The following is a 27,868-nucleotide window of genomic DNA, read 5'->3' as shown; positions in this document are numbered from 1 at the left end:
GTGGTGGCAAATTATCCATTGGTGTGGATACTTTGGAAGCAGGGGATTTGTTTTGAATTTATTTTTGAGTAACAGTCTTCATACTTTGATTGCATATGATTTTACAGTGTGTATGGGTGTCTATGTATTCATTTCTAAACTTGTTGAAGAGAGGCGAAGAGAAAATATGGAAATCTTCCCAAAGCTACCCTGAAAGTTGGTGACTTACTTAGTGACTGATGTTTGACCCCACAGATCAAATATTTGACACATTTTTATTGGACATTTGCTGTGTGCCTAGCAAAGCCTGCACAATGTTGCTCTCTCCACTGCCTTCTACGCTTTTTTGGCTTCGTCTATAAAATCTTGAGGCAATTTGCTAGGTAAGTCCCTGAGAAACAATTTCTCCAAATGAATAAAGTGTCACTTCAAGGAAAACAGCTGACAGCACGTGCTGCAGTGCACCCCACGTTCTTCCCTTGTCTCCATGTTAGTGGGTGACAGCTGACAGCAGGTGCCGCGGTGCACCCCACCTTCTTCCCTTGTCTCCACGTTAGCGGGTGACAGCTGACAGCACGTGCTGCAGTGCTCCCCACCTTCTTCCCTTGTCTCCACGTTAGCGGGTGACAGCTGACAGCACGTGCTGCGGTGCTCCCCACCTTCTTCCCTTGTCTCCACGTTAGCGGGTGACAGCTGACAGCACGTGCTGCGGTGCTCCCCACCTTCTTCCCTTGTCTCCACGTTAGCGGGTGACAGCTGACAGCACGTGCTGCGGTGCTCCCCACCTTCTTCCCTTGTCTCCACGTTAGCGGGTGACAGCTGACAGCACGTGCTGCGGTGCTCCCCACCTTCTTCCCTTGTCTCCACGTTAGCGGGTGACAGCTGACAGCACGTGCTGCGGTGCTCCCCACCTTCTTCCCTTGTCTCCTCGTTAGCGGGTGACAGCTGACAGCATGTGCTGCGGTGCTCCCCACCTTCTTCCCTTGTCTCCACGTTAGCGGGTGACAGCTGACAGCAGGTGCTGCGGTGCTCCCCACCTTCTTCCCTTGTCTCCACGTTAGCGGGTGTCAGCTGACAGCACGTGCTGCGCTGCACCCCACCTTCTTCCCTTGTCTCCACGTTAGCGGGTGACAGCTGACAGCACGTGCCGCGGTGCACCCCACGTTCTTCCCTTGTCTCCACGTTAGTGGGTGACAGCTGACAGCAGGTGCCGCGGTGCTCCCCACCTTCTTCCCTTGATTCCACGTTAGCGGGTGACAGCTGACAGCACTTGCTGCGGTGCACCCCACGTTCTTCCCTTGTCTCCACGTTAGCGGGTGACAGCTGACAGCGCGTGCTGCGGTGCTCCCCACCTTCTTCCCTTGTCTCCACGTTAGCTGGTGACAGCGGACAGCACGTGCTGCAGTGCACCCCACGTTCTTCCCTTGTCTCCACGTTAGCGGGTGACAGCTGACAGCACGTGCTGCGGTGCTCCCCACCTTCTTCCCTTGTCTCTACGTTAGCGGGTGACAGCTGACAGCACGTGCTGCGGTGCTCCCCACCTTCTTCCCTTGTCTCCACGTTAGCGGGTGACAGCTGACAGCACGTGCTGCGGTGCTCCCCACCTTCTTCCCTTGTCTCCACGTTAGCGGGTGTCAGCTGACAGCACGTGCTGCGGTGCTCCCCACGTTCTTCCCTTGTCTCCACGTTAGCGGGTGACAGCTGACAGCACGTGCTGCGGTGCTCCCCACCTTCCTCCCTTGTCTCCACGTTAGCGGGTGACAGCTGACAGCACGTGCTGCGGTGCTCCCCACCTTCTTCCCTTGTCTCCACGTTAGCGGGTGACAGCTGACAGCACGTGCTGCGGTGCTCCCCACCTTCTTCCCTTGTCTCCACGTTAGCGGGTGACAGCTGACAGCACGTGCTGCGGTGCTCCCCACCTTCTTCCCTTGTCTCCACGTTAGCGGGTGACAGCTGACAGCACGTGCTGCGGTGCTCCCCACCTTCTTCCCTTGTCTCCACGTTAGCGGGTGACAGCTGACAGCACGTGCTGCTGTGCTCCCCACCTTCTTCCCTTGTCTCCACGTTAGCGGGTGACAGCTGACAGCACGTGCTGCGGTGCTCCCCACCTTCTTCCCTTGTCTCCACGTTAGCGGGTGACAGCTGACAGCACGTGCTGCGGTGCTCCCCACCTTCTTCCCTTGTCTCCACGTTAGCGGGTGACAGCTGACAGCACGTGCTGCGGTGCTCCCCACCTTCTTCCTTTGCTTCTTCGTTAGCGGGTGACAGCTGACAGCACGTGCTGCGGTGCTCCCCACCTTCTTCCCTTGTCTCCACGTTAGCGGGTGACAGCTGACAGCACGTGCTGCGGTGCACCCCACCTTCTTCCCTTGTCTCCACGTTAGCGGGTGACAGCTGACAGCACGTGCTGCGGTCCTCCCCACCTTCTTCCTTGTCTCCACGTTAGCGGGTGACAGCTGACAGCACGTGCTGCGGTGCTCCCCACCTTCTTCCCTTGTCTCCACGTTAGCGGGTGACAGCTGACAGCACGTGCTGCGGTGCACCCCACCTTCTTCCCTTGTCTCCACGTTAGCGGGTGACAGCTGACAGCACGTGCTGCGGTGCTCCCCACCTTCTTCCCTTGTCTCCACGTTAGCGGGTGACAGCTGACAGCACGTGCTGCGGTGCTCCCCACCTTCTTCCCTTGTCTCCACGTTAGCGGGTGACAGCTGACAGCACGTGCTGCGGTGCTCCCCACCTTCTTCCCTTGTCTCCACGTTGTCGGGTGACAGCTGACAGCACGTGCTGCGGTGCTCCCCACCTTCTTCCTTTGTCTCCACGTTAGCGGGTGACAGCTGACAGCACGTGCTGCGGTGCTCCCCACCTTCTTCCCTTGTCTCCACGTTAGCGGGTGACAGCTGACAGCACGTGCTGCGGTGCTCCCCACCTTCTTCCCTTGTCTCCACGTTGTCGGGTGACAGCTGACAGCACGTGCTGCGGTGCACCCCACGTTCTTCCCTTGTCTCCACGTTAGCGGGTGACAGCTGACAGCACGTGCTGCTGTGCTCCCCACCTTCTTCCCTTGTCTCCACGTTAGCGGGTGACAGCTGACAGCACGTGCTGCGGTGCTCCCCACCTTCTTCCCTTGTCTCCACGTTAGCGGGTGACAGCTGACAGCACGTGCTGCGGTGCTCCCCACCTTCTTCCTTTGTCTCCACGTTAGCGGGTGACAGCTGACAGCACGTGCTGCGGTGCTCCCCACCTTCTTCCCTTGTCTCCACGTTAGCGGGTGACAGCTGACAGCACGTGCTGCGGTGCTCCCCACCTTCTTCCCTTGTCTCCACGTTAGCGGGTGACAGCTGACAGCACGTGCTGCGGTGCTCCCCACCTTCTTCCCTTGTCTCCACGTTAGCGGGTGACAGCTGACAGCACGTGCTGCGGTGCTCCCCACCTTCTTCCCTTGTCTCCACGTTAGCGGGTGACAGCTGACAGCACGTGCTGCGGTGCTCCCCACCTTCTTCCCTTGTCTCCACGTTGTCGGGTGACAGCTGACAGCACGTGCTGCGGTGCACCCCACGTTCTTCCCTTGTCTCCACGTTAGCGGGTGACAGCTGACAGCACGTGCTGCTGTGCTCCCCACCTTCTTCCCTTGTCTCCACGTTAGCGGGTGACAGCTGACAGCACGTGCTGCGGTGCTCCCCACCTTCTTCCCTTGTCTCCACGTTAGCGGGTGACAGCTGACAGCACGTGCTGCGGTGCTCCCCACCTTCTTCCTTTGTCTCCACGTTAGCGGGTGACAGCTGACAGCACGTGCTGCGGTGCTCCCCACCTTCTTCCCTTGTCTCCACGTTAGCGGGTGACAGCTGACAGCACGTGCTGCGGTGCTCCCCACCTTCTTCCCTTGTCTCCACGTTAGCGGGTGACAGCTGACAGCACGTGCTGCGGTGCTCCCCACCTTCTTCCCTTGTCTCCACGTTAGCGGGTGACAGCTGACAGCACGTGCTGCGGTGCTCCCCACCTTCTTCCCTTGTCTCCACGTTAGCGGGTGACAGCTGACAGCACGTGCTGCGGTGCTCCCCACCTTCTTCCCTTGTCTCCACGTTAGCGGGTGACAGCTGACAGCACGTGCTGCTGTGCTCCCCACCTTCTTCCCTTGTCTCCACGTTAGCGGGTGACAGCTGACAGCACGTGCTGCGGTGCTCCCCACCTTCTTCCCTTGTCTCCACGTTAGCGGGTGACAGCTGACAGCACGTGCTGCGGTGCTCCCCACCTTCTTCCCTTGTCTCCACGTTAGCGGGTGACAGCTGACAGCACGTGCTGCGGTGCTCCCCACCTTCTTCCTTTGCTTCTTCGTTAGCGGGTGACAGCTGACAGCACGTGCTGCGGTGCTCCCCACCTTCTTCCCTTGTCTCCACGTTAGCGGGTGACAGCTGACAGCACGTGCTGCGGTGCACCCCACCTTCTTCCCTTGTCTCCACGTTAGCGGGTGACAGCTGACAGCACGTGCTGCGGTGCTCCCCACCTTCTTCCCTTGTCTCCACGTTAGCGGGTGACAGCTGACAGCACGTGCTGCGGTGCTCCCCACCTTCTTCCCTTGTCTCCACGTTAGCGGGTGACAGCTGACAGCACGTGCTGCGGTGCTCCCCACCTTCTTCCCTTGTCTCCACGTTGTCGGGTGACAGCTGACAGCACGTGCTGCGGTGCTCCCCACCTTCTTCCTTTGTCTCCACGTTAGCGGGTGACAGCTGACAGCACGTGCTGCGGTGCTCCCCACCTTCTTCCCTTGTCTCCACGTTAGCGGGTGTCAGCTGACAGCACGTGCTGCGGTGCTCCCCACCTTCTTCCCTTGTCTCCACGTTAGCGGGTGACAGCTGACAGCACGTGCTGCGCTGCACCCCACCTTCTTCCCTTGTCTCCACGTTAGCGGGTGTCAGCTGACAGCACGTGCTGCGCTGCACCCCACCTTCTTCCTTTGGTTCCTCGTTAGCAGGCTTTCACAGGAAGTGAAGGCGCAAGCCTGAATTCAGTTCCCCACTCTTCCATTTAGCACAGTGAATGGAAGGGATGTTACAGACTTTCTATTTCTAATTCGGGCACTCAGTCTAGAGATGAGCTAGTCATGGCGAAGGCAATGTATTTTGAGCAAAATCCCTAAGTTAGTTGTGGCAAAGTCAGAACCAGACCTGAACTTCCTTCATTTCCAGCATGGTCCTGTACGCATTTCACCACTCCTAGGAAAACCTTTGATGCAGCCACACAGGACTATTTGAATTAAATGGAAACGAGTTTGGGTGGTTTGTGTGCTTCATTTGGGGTTGGAGAGGTAATGCTCTTTAATTTATTGTTTTATTTCTGGTGAATAAAATATATCCATTTTTTGAAATAAGTAAAAAAGAATTAAGCTATGTATCAAAAAGCAATATCCAGAGCTAATTATTATTTTATAATTTAAATTATAGGTCTTATTTTCCGAGAGGCTTTGTGAGATCTTGCAACTAGTATTCAGGATATTAAGACCTGAAAAACTAGATGTATCTGATTCTCAATACTGGTTTTACTAATTGACTACTTACAAATATGGAAACCGTAGAATATAAATCGCGAGCTTGTCTATTGCTACCCAGCTTCTGCAGTTGAGTAGTGATGTTTGTTTTCACGTAGAATGGGACATGGAGCTGGCTTCTATGAGTGCCAGTTGTGAACCAAACATAAAATGGACATTATTTACATATTATGCCAGCCCAATTAGAAATTTATAAAGGTATATAAATCCCGATGGAGCAATAATATTACACAATAAGCCATTAACTTAACGCTGTTCATATTTAGGTTGCCAAACTCTAACACTGTGCTTCTGATATAGTATTTATGATTACGAACGTGCAGTTAAGAATTTTCACTCTGCCATCTTCATTAACTTTAATGTGTCAGTAGCCTCGGTTACCCTGCCAGGTAGTAGACAGATGGCATTATTTTTTTTGAAGGCATTCTTAAGATACATTATCTTTATGAGACAGTGAAGGTAACTGTCAGCTGACCATACTTACATTTTGTGTGTGTGTGTGTGTGTGTGTGTGTGTGTGTGTGTTTTAAATTAGGTTTATTTGTCTGCCAAGTAGACGATGTCACAAATGGATAATGGCAAACTGTTATGTATTTCTCTCTACCCCTGAGATTTATCCTCGTCATCTTTCAACTTCTTCCAATCAAACACTGAACCTTTTAGAAGATAAGGGGCAGGACAAGATTTATCCTGCGACCTACGCTGTGAGTCATTGAGTTCTAATACACTGTGTGTTGTATTTCACCTACTGCATGGTTGCTTCCATTATTATTTTTCTAAAAAAATAAATGGTCTTTTCATATTAATGAATTTATTGAAATTATAAGATTAATGGGTATTTCTATGGAGCTGAAAATTTAATTTGGCTATATCGTATGGTATATAGCTTTAGCTCGGCTATCTCAATCCTGGGAGAGTCAGATTCTTTATCTAAAATCTGCTGCTTGTATTATGTAATTACATACATTTATTTTCTTCTCATAGATCTTCCTACTTTCTCCTCAGTGTTTTTAAACTGGCATGTGAAAATAATGGGCTTTATAAAACTGGCCATGACCTGTTTCAGCAAATGGTGAAACCGGAAGGAGACCTGCAGTAGAGGAAAAATCCCACAGGCACTAACATTTTTCTAAGAGGCAAGCTGTCATTTTCATTAAGCAACTTACCGAGATTGTTTAAGAAATGCCGTAATTGGGGAGGGAATTATAGTGTAAGGATTATGCAAAGAATATGAAGGAAAGGGGAATTATAAATGAGGAAAATTACAAAGGAAGTTGGTATGTCCCTTGAGGTCTAGGAAATCTGGGTATGTTTCAAATCATGGTTGGATTTTCAATCTTTCTTTTTTCAGTTTGTGAGTTCGTAGAGGTCTTTCCACTTTTGGAGTCTTTTCTCCATTCAAGGACCTGTCTTAAGTGTATTACAGTGTCACCAATTCTCCTTCCTTCCTTCTCTCCCTCTTTCCCTTTATTTTAACCAGTTTTTATAAACATAGAAATCTGGGCATCACTTCTCACATAGGAGGCTAGTGACGTGCATTAAATTTATGTAACACTTTCTCTAAGGAATAAGACCATGTTATTCATAGTTCCTAAGAATACTCAGAGTCAAGTATAAGGTTAGGAATCCTGGAGTTTCTTATTTGATCCTGAATCCAAAGTTATAGCATAGAGATTTAGGTGCTAAAGGTATCAAAAGATTCCTAGGCAATCAGTACAGAAGACTCTTTGGGTTAGACAAAACATTTGTGCAGAAAATTATTGTTTAGTAAAAGCAAAGAAAACTTTATTAGGAATCATGAAGATATTTCAATCATACAGATATTTATTATTTTCAATAATGGTTTGGAATAAAGCATTTAAGACTATACTTCCATAGTTATGCAGTGGCAATGCTTGACTTTTTCTCACATGGTTTGTGGCCAGTGTCGTATCTGTAACTAATTGACAAAGTGTCAGTGTTTGTGTTCATTAAGATGCATTTGCCATTGAGAAAGAAATTAAAATGGTTTCTGAGAAGAATTTAAAAAGTACAGGGTCCAAGTATGTGGAGAGAACATTCTTTTGTCGTAACACATTTTAGCAGGAGGGAGAGTATGTATGTAAAAGCCATGGAACTGTACTTAGTGAACTTGAAATAATTTTTCAGATTTCCATGGCAAATCAGATTTACATGGCTTGAACATTTTTTGTTTTACTCTTTTTCTCATTTCATGAATTTCGCCAGTTCCTGAAGATCTGCTTGGAAACTCACTGTGCTAATAGGCAAAGTTGGCCTTCCTGTGCTGCTCTGAAAGTAGCCCTTGCCGGAACACTGACCTTTCAGTTTAATAACAGTTTTATTTGAGAAAATGTTTAGATCTTGAGAGCCGAAGAGTCCCCCACTCCTTGCCCCTAGAAAGACCATTTTAAATAGTGATCTCCAAATGGTGTATCTCTTCTCTTTATGCACTTTGGATCAGACCTAGCAGAAGGAATACATTGTTGCTTTTTGTATTCTATTGATTTAAAAGCAAATAACATGGAGCTTAGATTTGCTCAAAACCCATTTCCACGCAGGTTTATTTTCCTGCCTGAGCTTTGATTTGCCATTTTAGATTCTTAAACTCTTTATGCTAGGTCATATTTTATCTTTTGTTATTTTAAATTCTCTATTGTGGCTAAGATAATTACTTTTTCATTTGTGACCTTGGATTTGACCCAAAATTTGTGATCCCCTCTCCCACCATACCCTCCAAATAGGGCATTAGAAAGAGCTGTGCTTTGGTTCCTTCGCTTACTGAGAGTGATGCAGCCAGCTGGTCACTTGGGCATGTCTTTTTCAGTGGCCACGGGAGCTTTCCTTTCCCCACTTCCTCCCTCTCCCACCTGGGGGATATGCCATTATTATCAGCCTGTTTCTCCCCTCACCCCGTAGCAGGTAGCAGGCAGACAGCTGTAGGTGCAAGCGCAGAGAGAAATGGCAAGCCTCTCAGCGGCGTTTTCTCCCCACACCACCTCCTCGCCACAGTTGACCTGCGTGGCTTTCTTCTCCCCCACCCACCTCATCCCCGTTTGGTGATGGAGGTGTCACCATTCCTTTTTAGGTTGATCACATCGGAATAAAAAGCTTACTGCCAAATCTGGCTTGTGACAGGCATGAGATGCACTATGAAGACAGGACATGATGCTTTGTGACATCAGCCAGACACAGGCAAATACCTAGGTGTGAAATCTAAAAAGGCTGAACTTGAAGAGGCACAGAGTAGAACAGTGGTTACCACAGGCATGCGGTAGAGGAGATGGGAGGATGTTGGTCAAAGAGTATAAACTTTCACTTATAAGATGGTGACTTCAGTTAATAAATTGTAGTTTTTATTTGACATTTGCTAAGAGACCAGATATGAATCATCCTCAAACACCCCTCCACCCCAGATAGTAAATGATTAATGTACTAATATCATTGTGGTAATCATTACACAGCACACATCAAATTATTATATTGTTTACCTTTGATATATACAATTTTTATTGGTCAATTATAACTTGATAAACGTGGAAGGAACACGCTTAGTCCAATTTCTGTTGCTTATAACAGAATACCTGAGACTGAATAATTTATAAAGAAAAAGGATTTATTTCTTTATTTCTTTTTCTATTGTACTATTTTTTTATTATTAAATCATAGCTGTGTACATTAATGCGATCATGGGGCACCATACGCTGGTTTTATAGACCGTTTGACACATTTTCATCACACTGGTGAACATAGCCTTCCTGGCATTTTCTTACTGTGTTAAGACATTTATATTCTACATTTACTAAGTTTCACATATACCCTTACAAGATGCACCACAGGTGTAATCCCACCAATCACCCTCCTTCCGCCCCCCTCCCTCCCCTCCTTCTCTCCCTTTTCCTATTCTTAGGTTATAACTGGGTTATGGCTTTCATGTGAAAGCCATAAATTAGTTTCATAGTAGGGCTGAGTACATTGGATACTTTTTCTTCCATTCTTGAGATACTTTACTGAGAAGAATATGTTCCAGCTCCATCCATGTAAACATGAAAGAGGTAAAGTCTCCATCTTTCTTTAAGGCTGCATAATATTCCATGGTGTACATGTACCACAATTTATTAATCCATTTGTGGACCGATGGGCACTTGGGCTTTTTCCATGACCTAGCAATTATGAATTGGACTGTAATGAACATTCTGGTACAAATATCTTTGTTATAATGTGATTTTTGGTCTTCTGGGTATATACCTAGTAGAGGAATTATAGGACTGAATGGCAGATCTATTTTTAGATCTCTTAAGTATTCTCCAAACATCTTTCCAAAAGGAATGTATTAATTTGCATTCCCACTAGCAGTGTAGAAGTGTTCCCTTTTCTCCACATCCACGCCAACATCTCTGGTCTTGGGATTTTGTGATATGGGCTAATCTTACTGGAGTTAGATGATATCTCAAAGTAGTTTTGATTTGCATTTCTCTGATTAAAGATGATGAGCATTTTTTTCATATGTCTGTAGACCGTGCACCTGTCTTCTTCAGAGAAGTTTCTCTTCAAGTCCTTTGCCCAGCCTGTGATGGGATCACTTGTTCTTTTCTTGCTTATATGTTTAAGTTCTCTGTGGATTCTGGTTATTAAACCTTTGTCGGAGACATAACCAGTAAATATCTTCTCCCATTCTGAGGGCTGTTTGCTTGCTTTACTTACTGTGTTCTTGGCTGTACAGAAGCTTTTTAGTTTGATCAGGTCCCAGTAGTGTATTTTTGAAGCTGCTTCAATTGCCTGGGGGGGGTCCTCCTCAAAAATGCTCGCCCAGACTGATTTCTTCAAGGGTTTTCCCTGCACTCTCTTATAGTATTTTTATAGTTTCATGTCTTAAGTTTAAATCTTTAATCCAGTGAGAGTCTATCTTCGGTAATGGTGAAAGATGTGGGTCCAGTTTCAGTCTTCTACAGTTGCCAGCCAGTTCACTCAGCAACATTTGTTAAATAGGGAATCTTTTCCCCACCGAATGTTTTTAATTGGCTTGTCAAAGATCAAATAGTGGTAAGTAGCTGGATTCATCTTTTGGTTCTCTATTCTGTTCCAGACATCTACTTCTCTGCTTTTGTGCCAATACAATGCTGTTTTGATCACTATTGATTTATAGTATAGTCTGAGGTCTGGTAGCGTGATTCCTCCTGTTTTGTTTTTATTGCTGAGTAATGTCTTGGCTATTCAAGGTTTTTTCTGATTCCATATAAAACGAAGTATTATTTTTTCCAGATCTTTAAAGTATGACAGTGGAGCTTTAATAGGGATTGCATTAAAATTATATATTGCTTTGGGTAGTATGGACATTTTAACAATGTTGATTCTTCCCAGCCATGAGCATGGTATGTTTTTCCATTTGTTAACATTTTCAGCTATTTCTTTTCTTAGAGTTTCACAGTTCTCTTTATAGAAATCTTTCATGTTCTTTGTTAGATAAACTCCCCAAAATTTCATCTTCTTTGGCACTACTGTGAATGGGATAGAGTCCTTAACTGTTTTTTCAACTTGACTATTGTTGGTTTATATAAAGGCTACTGATTTATGAATGTTGATTTTGTAACCTGAGATGCTGCTGTATTCCTTGATAACTTCTAAGAGTTTTGTAGTAGAATCCCTAGTGTTTTCCAGATATACAATCATATCATCTGCAAAGAGCAAAAGTTTGATCTCTTCTGGCCCTATATGGATACCCTTGATCACCTTTTCTTTCCTAATTGTGGTGGCTAAAACTTCCATTACAATGTTAAGAGTAGTGGAGACAATGGGCAGCCTTGTCTGGTTCCTGATCTGAGTGGAAATGATTTCAGTTTAACTCCATTCAATATGATATTGGCTGTGGGTTTGCTGTAGATGGCCTCTATCAGTTTAAAAAATGTCCCTTCTGTACCAATTTTCTTAAGTGTTCTGATCATGAAGGGATGCTGGATATTATCAACAGCTTTTTCTGCATCAATTGAGAGAATCATATGGTCTTTTAATTTGTTTATGTGCTGAATTATAGTTATAGATTTACATATATTGAACCAACCAAATAGATTAGTCTGGGAAGGTTGATGCCTCCATCCCCACCTTGCACCTCTTTCACACCCAGTCACTGATAGCCCTGCAGGGCTGTGAATCAGTTGCCTGTAGTGAGCAGATAGTCCAGGGGTTTACACTTGCCTGAATCACAAGGAAATCTGTATCTGCTCAGCCAGGCCGCTGTGCTCTGTCTCTTTCCAGCAGGGGGAGGTGAGGCCTGACAACTTCAGGCACTTGATGGAGGCTGGGGTGTGTTCACTCAGTTCCAACCCCCCCCCGATTGATGTTACTGACAGAACAGTACAACTTTTTGCAGGAATTTGTTTCTGTCCTTGCTAAATTCCCCTGTAGAAGAGAAGCTGTTTTGAGTTCCCAGAGCCTGCGCCTCTGGCCCTGTCTTTGCTTCTGTAGGTTTGTATTAAGTTACCTTTCAGTTCTAGCCTCCTGTCTTCCTTTGTCTATAGGCTGATGTTCCCCTGATGGCCAGGTGCGTCTTAGGCTCAGTAAAGCGGTCCTCTGGGTCAGCCCCGTCCTGGGAACTTCCCGGCTCTGCGCGTGCGTTTCTATTCCCCTCACTCCACCCAGGCCGGTACCGCCTCAGGCGAACCGTTAAATCACTGGGCCTGCGTTTCCGTCCCAGATCTGTTCCGTGTTGGTTGCCACCTGAGTAGATGCCCGGCCTCCTCTGGTTGCCCAGGGAGAGAGGGGATGTGTCTTCGGAATACCCGGGATTGAGCCCTATTGTTTCCAATAGGCGGGTGCTGCTCTGCGCCTTGGGGCACTGCCGCTCCGGTGTGGTTCCCTCTCAGCCGACTGTCCTCGCCTCACTCCCGTGCCGCAGAATTAGCGCTGACCAGCTGCAGTCTAGGCCCTGTCCACATCCATTGAGAAATCACCGAAGAATCTGGTCCTGGGGGACAGGCCTCCAGACCTCAGAGTGAGAGTGGAGGGGACTGCTGGGAGCTCAGAATTGCAGGTAGAGAATATATACCATTTTATACAGTGTTTTGCCTGGCAGGAGAACACCGTGGCACTCTAGTAGGGGAGGTATATCCAGTTTTTAGAGGCTCTCTCCCGTGGAGTGTAGTGGGAGGACCTTTGAACTTTGCTCGTTTGTTTGTGGGGCACTCCGAGCCGTTCTCATGGGTGAGGGCACTTCCATCCACTTGGTGATGGATTTTGTACCTTTTGTTTGTATCCTTAGGGTTGCAGCTCACCTAAGCGTGGTTGATGTGCATTCTTTAACCTTCTCTCTTTGTGCAGCTGTAATCCACCAGGTTCCTTGCTAAATTTCTGTCTTTAACTCTCCTATGTGGGAGCCTCTGTGGAAAGCTGGCTTCAGTCAGCCATCTTATCTCCCAAGAATTTATTTCCTATAGTTAGGGAGCCTGTGAAGTCCAAGGTTGAGGGGCCATTCTGGAGAGGGTGTTCTTTCTAGTGAGCAAGAAAATAAATTTTACACTTCTTGGTGGTCCTGAGAATGCCACAGAACAACTGCAGAAGACCCCAGCCTCTAAAGATAAGAAAGAACTTCACAAGAAACACTAAGCAGAAATATCCTTGAAAAAGACTATGTAACAAATAACAGCACTCTGATTTCTTTCTTTTTTTTTTTTTTTCTTCTTTTTGAGACAGCGTCTCAAGCTGTCGCCCTGGGTAGAGTTTCGTGGTGTTATAACCCTCCAACTCTTGGGCTTAAGCGATTCTCTTGCCTCAGCCTCCCATGTAGCTTAGACCACAGGCACCAGCCACAACGCCCGGCTATTTTTTGTTGCATTTGTCATTGGTGTTCGGCAGGCCTGGGCCAGGTTTGAACCCGTCAACCCTGGTGTATGTGGCCAGTGCCCTACACTTTGAGCCACAGGCGCTGCCCAGCACTCTGCTTTCTTTAGAAATATAATCATTAACTCTTTATGATTTTTGCCTGCTTAGCTAAAACCTTTTCCCATGACCTAACATCTGTAACTGTAAGTCTGTGAGTGTAACTGAGCTAAAATTGTACAAAAGAACTTTGTGAGAACAACTCATTGGCTCAGTGTTTAGTTCCCTCTAAAAATTCCTTCCTCTGTAGTCTTGGTGCAAGAGTCTGTTTCCTATTTTCTACAACACTGGAAGTGGGGACTCTTCAGAATCTGTAGGTGATACAGGCATCACCAAGTGAGGGGGGTGCTTGCTCAGGTTTCTCTTCCTCTTCCTACAAAGTCCCCCATCCCACTCCTGCAGTAACTTATTAATCCCTGAATGAATTGATCCTTGCATGAGGGCAGAGCCCTTGTGATCCAGTCACCTCTTAAAGGTCCCACGTCTTGATACTACCCCAGTGGAGATTAAGTTTCAACATGATGTTTTAGAGGGGGAGGAATATTCAAACCATAGCACAAACTATAGACAACCCAAAACTATACCAGCAAAATAAGATATGAGACTGTTTCATCAGCTCACTTGGAGACTGATGTCTGCCTGTCAGACTTGCAGGTCTCACAGAAGCCTACGTTTCATTGAATTAAATTAAATTTTGATTGAGAATGTGATCGAATTTTCCCTGAGAAAAAATTTTGCTGTCATATTTTGAAATACTGTAGGAGAAGCGTCGTGATTTTATATATGCAGCTTGACTGTGTGTTGATCCTACCTGGGATGATCAGGTAGTACTAATTAGGTTAAATATTTGTTTCAGTTTTTGCTACTATTGGAGCTACCGGCTGTGTACAAGTTGAAAAAAAATTTAGTGTCACGTCATTTTGCTTGTTTAATGAGAAGTAGATGAAAGTGTGAAAATCATTACCTTGTGGAGTTTATAGTGTAGAACTTCATAGCAACAGTCTCACCCATGTGTGCTATTTTTAGATGAGGAAACCAAAACTTGTGGGAGATTAACTGATTTATCCAAAGTCTGTCCAGTAGCAAAACAAACACTGTTAAGACTCTGCTGAGCTATTACTCCCTGCAGTTTCTCTGCTGTTATCTGTATCATTTTAAAATCTTTCATACTGAAAGAATCCTAATATTTGCCTTAATGCAAACAGAATTCTCTGGTCTAGTGTTTTTCTAGATTTTGTTTGACCTCTTCAATGTAGAGACTTGTATGTTTCTCCTGCTATGGGTATGAAGTAAGAGAGAACTAAAACAGAAGCAGAGTATAGACTTGATGGGTCCCTAGAGAGTATTGCTGCCCAGAGAGGATAGTAGCTCTCCCAGCATCTCCCAGATTGTTGATGACCAGACGAGGATTAGACCCCAAGTAGTGTTTCTTCTTGTTACCCTTTTCAGTTTTTTTTTTTTTTAATTTTCCTTTTCTCTCTCTTTGTGGCTTTATTAAGTTATATTTAACATACCATAACATTCACCCATTGGAAGTATACAGTCCACTGGTTTTTAGAATATTTACAGAGTTGCTACCTTTACACAGCCTTATTTTAGTATATTTTCAATACTTCAAAAATAAATTCCTCACCCATTAACTGTTTTCCGCTTTCCCCCACCCCAGGCAACCATGAATCTACTTTCTGAGTCTGTGGATCTGCCTATTCTGGATGTCTCATTTGAATGGAAGGGGGTAAAATGGGACCTTTGTGCCTGACACTTATTTAGCATAATGTTTTCAAGGTTCTTCCATGTTGAAGCGTGTGTTGTCACGACTTTGTTACTTTTTGTGGCTGAATAAGAGTACACTGAATGGATGTACCATGTTTGTTGTCTTGTTTATCTGTTCATTGGTTGATGGGCATTTAGGTTGGCTCCACTTTGGGGATATTGTGAATAATGCTGCTATGAATATTCATGTGCATATTTTTGTGTAGTCATGTTTTCCATTCTCTTGTATATAGAGTACCTGAGTGTGGAGCTGCTGGTCATGTTGTCACTCTGCTTAGCATTTTGAGGAATTGCCAAACTCTTTCCCACAGTGGCTGAATGGTTTACGTTTTTGCCAGCAGTATTTGAGTGTTCCAGTTTCATCATTTCTTCATCAACACTTGTTACTGTTTGTCCTTTGATTGTAGTAGGTTTGCAGTGGGTCTGTCATTGTGGTTTTGAGGCAGTTTACTAATGGCTGTGTTTTTGAGCAACTTTTCATGTACTTATTGGCCACTTATATATCTTCTTTGGAGAAATTCCTATTTATATGCTTTACCCAATATTCTCTCCCATTCTGTGAGTTGCACCTTCTTGATGGTGTCTGTCTTTTTTTTTTTTTATTTTATTTATTTTTTGGTTTTTGGCCAGGGGCTAGGTTTGAACCCGCCACCTCCGGCATATGGGACCAGTGCCCTACTCCTTGAGCCACAGGTGCTGCCCTTGATGGTGTCTTTCAATGGTGTTGCGCACTCACAGTCTGCAGCTAAGAGAAAACATCCCTTTGACCTTTCATGTGTCTGTGTTATTGTCCAGTGGCAGCTAGGTAGTTAAAAAAGTTTTTGCATGTCCTATTGTAATTAATATTTTGCATATAGTCTGAGACAAATGATTTCTAATATCGAGGCTATTAAACATCGTGTCCTTGAAGAACTGAGATAGTACTGTCCATCTCAGGACCTCAGCCATTTTAAGTAATACTTAGGTCCTGTGGGTATGTACTCCCAGGTCCTCCCAACAGCTTTTGGTGCTTTCTTGGTTATAATTTTGGGTAGTCAGTTTCTGTTGAGAGGCACTAGTCTCTGCTTAATTTTTATGGAAGGAAATGCATAAAATTGGTCCATTTTATTTACCATCATAACTGTAAGGACCTTTATAAAATGTATCATACACAGTCTTCTATTTGGAAAGACCAGATGTTTCAAATCAAGTCACCAGGTGTTTAGAAAGCTCCAGCTGTGTTCTGAACACTCTACTGTCTCCAATTGTTGGCACTTGAATTTCAGTGGCCCGTGTTGCAAAAATAAATACAGTTTTGAAATTTTCAAGAATCATAAATGCCTCTTTTTATAAATCATGGAAAAATAAATGAAAATATGAATGATTTTCTCTTTGTAATATCTGATTTTATTAGATGTTCAATTATTGAGGTAAGAAGATTTTGGTGTCATTTTCTTCTCCAAGGTACCATCCTTACAGCCTGTCCTCCCCCTACACACTATCGCTTGTCAGTCCTCACTGGAAGATAAGCAGCTCCTGGAGTTTAGTATAAGTTTCGGCAGGTGTGGAAATTCTAGGTCACCAGAGAACTCTTGATTAAATTACTCAAGAAGTGCACTAATTAGTCTTTTCCATAGAGCTTGGGAAGTTCCAGGGAGACACTGACCGCTTGGCAGAACTTTCTCCATTCAGATCTATTTAATATACCATAACGTTGGCTTTGTTTTCCTGAGTATTTTCTTGCTTTTGTTTTTAAGAAGTCGCTTATCTTATCTCCTCTAGTCTCCGATGAAGAATTGAAAAGAAGAGTAGCCGAAGAGCTGGCGTTGGAGCAGGCCAGGAAGGAAGCTGAACACCAGAAGCGGTGAGTCTCGCGCTGCCTGCGAAAGGCTTTGCTGGACTTGTGATGCGTAGGAAATGTTTTTAGAGAAGAGTGAAATGGAATCCTACACAGTTAAGTAGGTCCTTATGTGCTGGTCAAAAGGATGCAGAAGAGCTATACACTGAAAAGATAAAAAAAAGCAATATACAAAACAGCGGGACTTTTTTTTTTTTGGTAAAAAGTACTACTTTTGAAGACTTAAAGCATATACTTTTCATAAAAATATGGGAATACATTTTAATCCAAGATAAAGTGCTTCCCATCTGTGATTTCTGAAATTGCTTTATCGCACAGAGCATTGTGATTATATGATCATGTGAATGTCTTTTTACTGTGAACACCAAACATATTTTTACCCCCAAGTAGATGCTTACCACGTATTTGCTTTGCTTTAGATGGCAGGACTATTTTGCCTGAGAGAGCTAAATGTAAAGAACCTTTGGATTGGATTATAATCCTCACTGGCTATCGGACCTTCAACATATAATTTAACCTTTATGGGTCTTAAATAATTCATCTCTAGAATTGGGTGTGAAAAATGTTCTTTAATATTTCTTCCTTTTGACAAACTGCTAAGCTAGCTCCAATTTGTACAAAATATACAGAACAGAATACAAGACTACCATCTTCACAGGAAATAGAGAAGACTTTTGGGTTAGGGTTTTAAAAATCAAGGTGTAATTAGTACTGCCAAAAAGATCTGTGTATATTTCAATAGTTTCCTGTGTAGCACTTTGTAATTATTTAATTGGGTTAGGTTGATGAAGTATATAATTAGATAGTGAAGGTTAAATATTAAAAAAAAAATTAGTTCACTTTAAGAAACAAAGAAAATATGTTATAGTAGAATTTCTTGTCTTTGAAATTTTATTTTTAATTGAATTTTATTTTAATAAGGATTTTTTGTTAGATTCTCCTATTTACTTTGCTTATTCTATTTCACATGTGATTTTCCCCCCCTTTCTCCCCATGTGGGAGAAAATAACTCACCGTGGTTTTCTTTCTTTTTTTCTTTCTTTTTCTTCATTAGTCAGCTCCTATTTGCTCTGTCTTGGTCCATGAAAAGGAGAGGGCAGATGAGATGAATAAAAAGGTTCCAGTAAAAGCCAGTTTTATATCTCAGGTGGGATGGGGTTGGCAGCCAGGCTGTAACCCGGACAAATGACTATTGATAACTTATTTCCTGTCACCTTTAAGGAGAGCAGAGGGCAGTACAGCCTTTATATTATTTTTTCTTTAAAAATGTTTTGTTTGAAGCCTTCTTCATGAAAACTTCCAGCTGTCAAATCTTGGCAAAAAGTGTGTGTTCGTCTATACGATAGTTCTTAGAAGAATCAATAGCCTTTTTTTGTTTTTTTCTTTCTTTTTCTATCTGAAAAGAAACTTTAGAAAACTCATTAAGAAAGTTTCATGTACAGTCTTTGAGAAGCAACTTTTGGAGTCACCGAGCACCTCTTACCTAAATTGCAGAAAGCCCTGTGAGCAGTTCCAGCCAGGGCTCCTTGTGCTCTTGGACTGCCATTCGTACACGCCCTGCTTACCAAGTTTTCTCTTTTTACCCCAAATGTACACAGACCTATAGACTATCTCTCAAGTACTTGTCTGGACATAGATGCCCATCCATGTATGTTTCAAACAAACTTGTTCTATAAGGTCCTTGGAATTAATTTTGATTGTGGTAGTTTTTGTTACAGAATATCTATTAACATTGTTATCTTTTTTTTTGGTGGAAGTTTTAAAGCTCATTCAAAACTACAGAAGAGAGGAAAGGGCCAAGGGAGGGGAAGGGAGAGATTGGGGTGGAGGGAGGGTAATGGGCGGGGCCACACCTAGGGTGCATCTTAGAATGGGTACAGGCGAAACTTACTAAAGGCAGAATAGAAATGTCTACATACAATAACTAAGAAAAGCCATGAAGGCTACGCTGAACAGTTTGATGAGAATATTTCAGATTGTGTATGAAACCAGCACATTGTACTCCTCGATTGCACTAATGTACACAGCTATGATTTAACAATTAAAAAAAAAAAACTACAGAAGAGTGCAGTGAAACCTCATAACTCATTGCACAGTTTTAGCAATTCTTGTTTCGTGCTCAGTCCCTCTACTCGTGCTGAGTGGTGACGATGGAGCAGTACAGATTTTAACAAGCTGATCAACTTGATGGCATGGAGATTATTCTGAAATGTCTTCTATTCGGATAGCTTAACTAAGGACCTTATTGTGGTTAGGTTTCTTTGGTTGAAAACCTGAAACTTAACTCTGGTTAACTTAGGAAGCAAGGAAAATTTTAGAAGTATATTGGATATGTAGCTCAACAGAAGCAAAAGGAAAACTAGAGAACCATCAGTGAGAGAACTGGATATTACTAAAACTGCACTTAGGTGAGGACGTCAGGATGAGGGTTCTGCAACAAAGGAGAATGGATGGTGGGTGGCTGAATTTCATTGGATTGACGATTGATGTTAAGACTTTAATGTTTTTGACGTACCGCTGGGAAAAAAATTGCTGCCAATTATAACACAATAGCTTATTTCATAAGACTTTTTGCATCAAAATAGTTCATTAAGACTAGTGTTGTATTTTTAAAAAAAGTTTATTACATACATGTTCAGAAAAAGCAAAAAATAAAATAAATTGGTTAAAGCAGTAGTTTTCAACTGGAGATGATTTTGGCCCACAGGTGACATTTGACAATGTTTAGAGACATTTTTGGTTGTCAACATGTCAGGTGTTATTGGCATCTAGTGGATAGATGCCAGGGATGCTGCCAAACATTCTGTAATGCACAGAATAGTCCCCGTCTCTCTCCACCCCCAGGCAGAAATATCGGGCTCAAAATGTTATTTGTGCCAGTAGTGAGAAACTCAGGGTAAGATGTTCTTCAAGCTGGTTCACACTGGGTTTAATTCTTTTCCCTTACTTTTAGACTCAGGGTCTGGCTGTCCTTTTTCTTCATAATACCGTATTTTGTGCTTTCAAAGCCTTGGCGACACAGCATTCCTTAAAAGATTGCTCCAGTGTTGTTCCTGGGATTTTTCCAAGCTGCTGACACCAGTTCTGCAAATTTGGATGCTATGTGCAGGCTGTGACAAATGTAGCCGGACTGCCACCCGGCAGACAGCAGTTGTAAGATGCTTTTAGGCATGTTAAAATGTAGAAAAATAATGCATTCTAGAATTGATAAAATGCAATATAAACTTTAGACCATGAACTCTATCAAACTGAATCAGCTTCTTGATTGTCTTTGCCTTGCCTTCTACCTAATGCAGAAGCCCCTTTTCACCATTTTTGATTGGTAGTGAGTGCCACACACACTGAAGTCCCGTTCAGAAATGTGATAGACCCTCCCTTCACTGAGTTGACCTAATTTTCATAGACTGGACGTGCACCCCATGTGTGTATTAGTACAGAAGGCCTACTTCCTTATGTCAGCCACCTCCGTATGTGGACCAGTTTGTTACAGTCTCTTGGGTGGTCAGCTTCCAGAGGCTGTACTGTATGTGTATTCTCATTTTTAAAAACATTTACACGTGTACTTTCAATTCAGCTTATTATACGTTTATCCTGTTTTATGGTAATCTTGAGTGATTTTCTTAGTTAACGAAACCATGCCCCTTCAAATTGCTGACAGATTAGTTCACAGAGTGGAATTGTTGGGTTGAATCTGGAATCGTGGTTTACTTACGGCATGTCTAATGGACAGCACACTTGTGTGGGGTACTAAGAGTCCAGAGTCTGCATTGCTGTACTACTCTGCTGTGTTTGGGTTCTACTTAGCCATATTGTGCTGTAACCATAGCAGGCCACGATAACAAGGCCATACTATGCTACAGTTTGTGTATAGACTTTTAAAATGTGATTTGCTTCTCCCCTGTGCCCCACCTCCAAAAGTCAGTCTTTGACAGCGAGAAAAATGTGACTACTTCTGACCTCAGACCTTTGGCATTTGAATTTCACCCCTTTACCTATAAGGGCAAGTGAAAGTGTTTCAGTTTTGATAACCTTTCTTCAGGACACCAAGAAGAAAGGGAATAGTTACTTGATGTTGCAACTAGCTGTACATCAATGAAGATGACTTGCTTGCTGTTTTTTAAATGGACATCAGTTGAGATTTTTTTTCCCTCCAGTTTTAATTACTTGAAAGTTACATTAGATTTGTGAGACTTAAAATAATTACTTTGGTTTAATAGGTTGTTACATAAATTAGTCATAAACTTCATCAACCATCTGGATTAGCTAGAATATAGTACAGCCTGTTTGTTTTTCCAGGGACGGTATTACTGTACTACATATACTATCAACAAAGGGCTTAAGACTGACTCGTACATTGGATACTTACTTGTACCTTTTAGTGTCTCATCATAATAGTGAGATTCATAGGGATGGCACCTTTCCAAGTTCCTTATATATAATAATTTATCTTGATTTTATTATTGGATATTTTCTGCCTTTGGAAGAAAAAGCTGAAAAGAGGAGAAGGAAGGAGTCCACTAGAGATAAGCAGGGTTTTGTGGATAGCAGCACGTTTAAAATACATGATACAAGGAAGCACGCACCTGGCCTGCTGCCTCTCACACGGCAATCTCTCACTAATATTTGTTAGGTTGAATATATCACTAGGATTAGAAAATCTTGACAACAGCCCTTTTGTCCTAGGAAGTACAGTTCTATATTATGTGTGTGTGTATGCATTCTTTATTATATTAAAATAAAAGAGGAAAAAATTACACGTTTAAAATCAGTCATTAACAAGAGACCGTGGCACTTGTCTTATAAATCTTTTTTTTAATTTAGTGTCGAACATTTGTTTTCCTGTCATAGGCACAAATTACACAGTAGTTAGGAAAATCACAGACCTTCAATCCACGTGTGACTGTAGGTATATAGTAGTTAAAGAAAAACAACTTTCAGGGAACAAGTCCTGTTGATAACTAATATTTATCACAGTGTGTCATAAAAGTATAGTTTCGAAGTGACCTAAGGGTGAGTTAGCAGCCAGTATTATCTCATGGCAGTCACAACTGGCACAGACAAATGAATTTTACTTCTAATTTACGAATATGTGCAGAGAAGATCATTACAAGTATTTGAGTTTTAACTTTTCAGTGACCCACACCATCCTGCTATGACGAACTCACAGTTTTTGCCAGTGTTTGGTTTCAGTGGAGGAAGTGGATGGTTTGTTAGCATTATTTCTAAAATATTCCTTTACAGGCCCCAACATTTAAAGGATTCTTCTATAGTATAAAAGTCCCTGTTGTAGATTTAGTCTTCTTATTACCCCCATTTTGGCTGGTTTCTCTTTTTTCATGTTTGCTACATTGGTGTTCTTTTATGCTCCCATTTTTCTATTTCATTCTGCTTAACAATTGGTAAAGATCTCACCAGTTCTGAGTATAGCAGGAAGATCACCTCCTAGTTACTCAGTACTTCTCTCCAGGATGATTGGAAGTGTGTGTATGCGCGAGGTATTGCAATCTTTTGCCATCTGCTCCTTTCATCTTTTTTTCTTCAAGTGGCACTTTTCTATTTTTAAGAGAGACAATTGTGTTTTTTATAACCAACAATTATAGAAGGTTGGATTATCCAGTTTGTGCTTTATTCACATCTTTTTATTTCTCTTCCCAAATCCAATTTTCTTTTCTGTTGATGCTTCACTGTTGTAGAATCCTGTTTGAGAAGCGATTTTTACATGTTAAGAGTATCAAACCTGGAAAACCAGAGCCGGTCAAGTGTGCCATAGAAATCTAGCTTTTTCTTTTTTTTTTTGTAGAGACAGAGTCTCATCCTATGGCCCTCGGTAGAGTGCCGTGGCCTCCCACAGCTCACAGCAACCTCCAACTCCTAGGCTTAGGAGATTCTCTTGCCTCAGCCTCCCAAGTAGCTGGGACTACAGGCGCCCACCACAACACCCGGCTATTTCTTGGTTGCAGTTTGGCCGGGGCTGGGTTTGAACCCGCCACCCTCGGCATATGGGGCCGGCGCCCTACTGACTGAGCCACAGGCGCCGCCCGAAATCTAGCTTTTTCTAACTGGTTGTAAGAGCAGCAGTGATATTCAGTTACTTCTTGTTCAGATGTTTTTTTTTTCACAGTGATTATAGTGTTTCCTCATATGTGGCAAACCGTTGGGAGTAATTTGTGCCAAACTTGGTTTCTGCATTTGGAAGTTTCTAGGAATTGATTTCTCAATGTTCTATAGCTATAGTAGTCCTTGCTGAAGTTTCTCTATTATCTGAAACAATCCAGTTTTACTGTTTCTAGGGCAGTGGTTCTCAACCTTCCTAATGCTACAACCTTTTAATACAGTTCCTGTGGGTCATGACCCACAGGTTTGAGAACCACTTACTGCTCTAGGGGAAGATGGGGCTGGAATGTATCTGGTAAGTCATTTATTAATTTCTTTCATAAACTATTACTGTTAATTGTGACTCTTCACTATTTTATAAAAACAGATGACTAAGATAGACATATGTAAAGTTTTTCAGTTAGCAACAGAACCAGGCTAGAATTGAACTGCCACATTATTGCTGAGGCTATAGAGTCCTGTGGTCGTTCATCATTATATACACATTTTCAAAGGACTCTAACATGGATCCCTATATAAACTGATTTAAGTGCTATCTGGTTAAAGATGGGACTAGTGATTGGAGCTTTGTTAGCCCTTTGTTTCATTTCTCCTTCCTGGATACCTGGGAATCATCTTTTCAGGCCCTCGTGCTAATCGGGGCTTCAAATTTGAGAAAACTTGAGTTAGGTTCGTTTTCTCTCCAATTTGGATATTGTGTATGAAGAATGTACTTTTCTAATCCAGATAACATTTGGATAGACTCAGTTCTGTTTCTCCCTTGAGAAGGTGGGTGGGCAGTGTCCTGCTGTCCATTTCCTGAAGTCTGGAAGTCCATGTTTACGGGCAGTGGTCCACACAGGCTGGACCTAGCCCTAGCTGGTCCTCCGTCCTGGGCTTCTGGAGGCCATCTGCTGATCCTGCTGGTAACGCTGTGTCAGGAACAGCGTAGAGTGTGAGGTCCTTCTCCGTGGGCAGCTCACTCTGGAAGAGCTGGAGAAATTCACAGAGAAGCTCCCCACTTCCTGACTTTGTCAATGGAGCCTGGGGCTGAAAACGGAGTGTGGGCAATGTAGTTATAAATCAAATGTAAATTTTATCTCAGAAATTATAATATTTCCAAACATTGCTACCTTTTTCTATTTAATAATCCTGGTCTCCTCCTTTTCTTGGTTGGAGAAAACTGTTAAAACAAGAACAGCTCATCTTAAGCTTTTGTTAGATATTTTAGTGAAAGAACCTATATTCTTTTTTATTCCATTTTTACCAAGAAGCAGTTATCATTTATATTTGGCAAAAACTTTGTCACATTTTACAGGTGACATGCACACAGAACATGCATGCTGGAGTCACATTGAATCTGTAAGAATGATTTCAGAGGACAGGACCCATATAACCAATGAAAGTAACAGTTAACAAAAGCCAGTGTTATCTTCTTCTTTATTATTTACTTATGAATTTATTTATTTTAGAGACAGGGTCTTGCTCTGATGCCCAGGCTGGAGTGCAATGATGGAATCTTGCCTCACTGCAGCCTCCAACTTTGGCCATAAATGATCTTCCTGTGTTGGCTTCCCAAAGTGCTGGAATTACTGCAGATGTGAACCACTGCACCCAACCATTATCTTCCACTAACTGTGTGCTATGCTCTGTTAAGTGTCATATATTCTAACTCATTTCATCCTCATCCCACTTTAGAAGTGAGGAAACAGAGAGCCTAAGAAACTTGACCAAGGTCAGATCTAGTAAGTGGTGGGGCTGGGGTTGAAACCAAGTCTTTGTAGAATTTATGCACTTAAAGAACCTATAGTATTAAATTCTCTGTGGACAGTGAATACCTTCTTTAAAGTCTTTCATTTACAGTTGTGGGAAGGCATGTCAAAACATTTACTTGGGTTTTCTCTTTTAAACCATTAGTAAATAAAAGGTCTCTTGGAAATGACCTCTGTTGTGTGCTACTGGTTATTATGTCTGGACAGCTGTTTTGTATGATAGTTGTAAAGCTTCTTTTATCTTAGGAAGAAACTCTCTTGAGAATCTGCGCTTAATGTTAATGTTCTTATTTTTTTATTTAGGCTGTACTTTATTTTTAAAAGCTTGTTTATATGCACATTTTTGGTGATGGTGGCGGTTTGAATTTCTCATTAGTTCAGTTCTTGTTAGCTTATGACTGGGACATTTTTCATGTTAGCACAGTGGGGAATATGTGCAAGCAGATGGTACCCCGCATCATGAACTTCAGAAATGAGGATCTACTCCTGGTCAGCGAGGCACATGTGTGCTTGCTAGTGATCTGCTGAATTAACTGGAGCAACTTGGGCACCTTTCACAGCGGGGGGATTTGACAGCCTCTCTCCAGGAGTTGGGGAGCAACAAAGAGACACAGCGTTTACTTTAATAAATGATTGGGGGTGAGGGGAATTTTCTTTTTTTCTTTATTAATATTAAATCACAGCTGTGTACATTAATGTGATCATGGGGCACCATATACTGGTTTTATAAACAGTTTGACACATTTTCATCACACTGGTTAACATAGCCTTCCTGGCATTTTCTTAGTTATTGTATTAAGACATTTATATTCTACATTTACGCTTAGACTTTTTTTTCTTTTTAAAATAGGAAACACTCGTTCTTTTATTTTGTATTGGCTGTGTTGCTTGTAGTGTTGTTGTGACTGTTATTTGCCTTTTGTGTGGTAGTCAAAGTTATGTTAATCTACAAACGTGTTTTTAAATCAATTTAAAAATGTGCATCTGGGACAATTTGTCTTTGGAACTAAAATATTGACTTTCTCTGTGGAAATGTGTGCAGCTAGCACAGAGCAATTTATTAGTTATATATTATTTTACAGTTACTTTCTTTCATATAAACTACTCAAGGTTTTACCCATTTCCTTTGGAAGGTTTTTCAAGTTATCCCATTAAAGTAATTTTGTATGGCTTTGGTGTCAGATACAAAGTATAAAAGCAAAGGTTAACCATGTAAAATTTTCAATTAATGATTTAATTTAAATTCCGTCACAACTTTGCAGAGTGGATCATTCAAATTCCTTATTTCTTGGTGCCATTTTGTGAACGCTGATTTAAATTAAAAGAAAAGTCTCCTAAAACTTTGTAAGTTGTTAGCTGGGCATGGTGGCATGTGCCTGTAGTCCCAGCTACTCAGGAGGCTGAGGCAGGAGGATCGCTTGAGCCCAGGACTTGGCAGTTGCAGTGAGCTATGATGATGCTGCTGTACTCTAGTCTGGCTGACAGAGAGAGAGAACCTATCTCAAAAAAAAAAAAAAACCTTGGTGTGTGTCACACTTTATGGGGGCAAGACATGATTGCAAGAGGGACTTTACCTAACAATTGCAATCAGTGTAACCTGGCTTATTGTACCCTCAATGAATCCCCAACAATAAAAAAAAAAATAAATAAATAAAATCCAGACTGGAAAAAAAAAATCATAAATTAAAATGTATGTTGGCTTCCTGCTGGGGTTGATAGGTTAAAACCAAACCACACCAAAACTGTATGTGGTATCAAAAAAGTCAGCTGAAACCACTAATTTAAGGTGAGAAATGTCTATTAATTTAAAAATCCTTAATCAACAGATTTTCTGCAACTCTCTCATTATTTTTACAGAACCAGGTAGGTCTGATACAGACAGGTCTATTCCTCAAACTGTTGAAATCATGGATAATGTTGGTTTATTAATAAAAAAAATTACCAAAGAAATATATACCTGTTGTAGGAATTCAGGTACTGCAGAAGAGCAAGCTGGTTGGTTGTCTTTGCCTTCTCCTCCTCTTTCACTAAGAAAATCAATATTAGTGATGGTAATGACACGTCATCATAAGTAATCGTAGGGGACAGTAATAGCTCACAGAGTTTAAATACTTCTTTGTCATGCGCACTTTGATCACTCACTCCTAGCAACCCTAGGCTACCGATTCTGACCCACTGGCGTCCTCACTTTGTGGATGAAGCAGGTGAAACACGGAGGCTTGCTGGCTCCCTCACCAGCTGGGAGCGTAGAGTCTGCCGCTGAAGCCACCCTTACTCACGACTCTACAGAGGCTAAACCATTCACTGGCCCAGCGGTTATGTTACCTGTGATAGGTCTGAATGCTCTAACTGGGCCTCTTTAGAAATGTCCTGAAGGTTTATGTTTTATAGGTTTCAGCACAGTCAGCTATGACTTGATTATATAGAGGTCCAGAAATAAGAAACTTAATTGGAAAAGAAATTCATAAATGAAAGAACTTTTCCAGTGTTTTTTTTTTTTTATTCATACGACTGTGTTTTGAAATAACACTGTCACAATACTGTCAAGTAGTGGGTAAAATTAATATTTCTGTAGATTTGCTGTAACATGTTGGAAACATTGCATTTCTTTATGAATATATCAACTGTACAAGTCCATTTTTATAGAATGAGAGCAAAGGAGCTCAAATTATTATCCAAGTGAGTTCCTCTAACTTGTTATTTTTATAGCCCCACGCTGGTTTGCCTTAGAGCAGTGTTTTTCAACCTTTTTTATGTCACCTCATACTTGAACCTATAGTCAAACTTCCGTGTCACACTTAAATTATGTTGACCAAAAAAAGAGCAAAAAAATGAATATACTTGCTGTGCTTTGATCTTCTGAAAATAAATTAATGAATCTTTAAAAATTTTCATGGCACACCTGAGATTGTCTTACAGCGTACCAGTGTGCCGTGGCACACTGGTTTAAAATCACTATAGACTTAGCTCTTTTCTCAAACTACTGAAAATGGGGATAATCCT

At 42.6% G+C, this 27,868-nt stretch overlaps 1 protein-coding gene across 1 annotated transcript in view; it reads left to right on the top strand.

Moving 5' to 3' along the window:
• The window catches only part of CHCHD3 (coiled-coil-helix-coiled-coil-helix domain containing 3), a 332,903-nt gene that overhangs the window by 50,338 nt on the left and 254,697 nt on the right, over positions 1–27,868 (top strand). The window contains exon 3 of the mRNA XM_053609566.1: positions 16,925–17,006. Within this exon, the coding sequence (XP_053465541.1) occupies positions 16,925–17,006 (82 nt within the window). The remainder of the gene's footprint in view (positions 1–16,924; positions 17,007–27,868) is intronic.

This window comes from Nycticebus coucang, chromosome 11, assembly GCF_027406575.1.
Source record: "Nycticebus coucang isolate mNycCou1 chromosome 11, mNycCou1.pri, whole genome shotgun sequence".
NCBI classification, from domain to species: Eukaryota; Metazoa; Chordata; class Mammalia; order Primates; family Lorisidae; genus Nycticebus; species Nycticebus coucang.
This window is presented reverse-complemented; position numbering and strand designations above follow the sequence as displayed.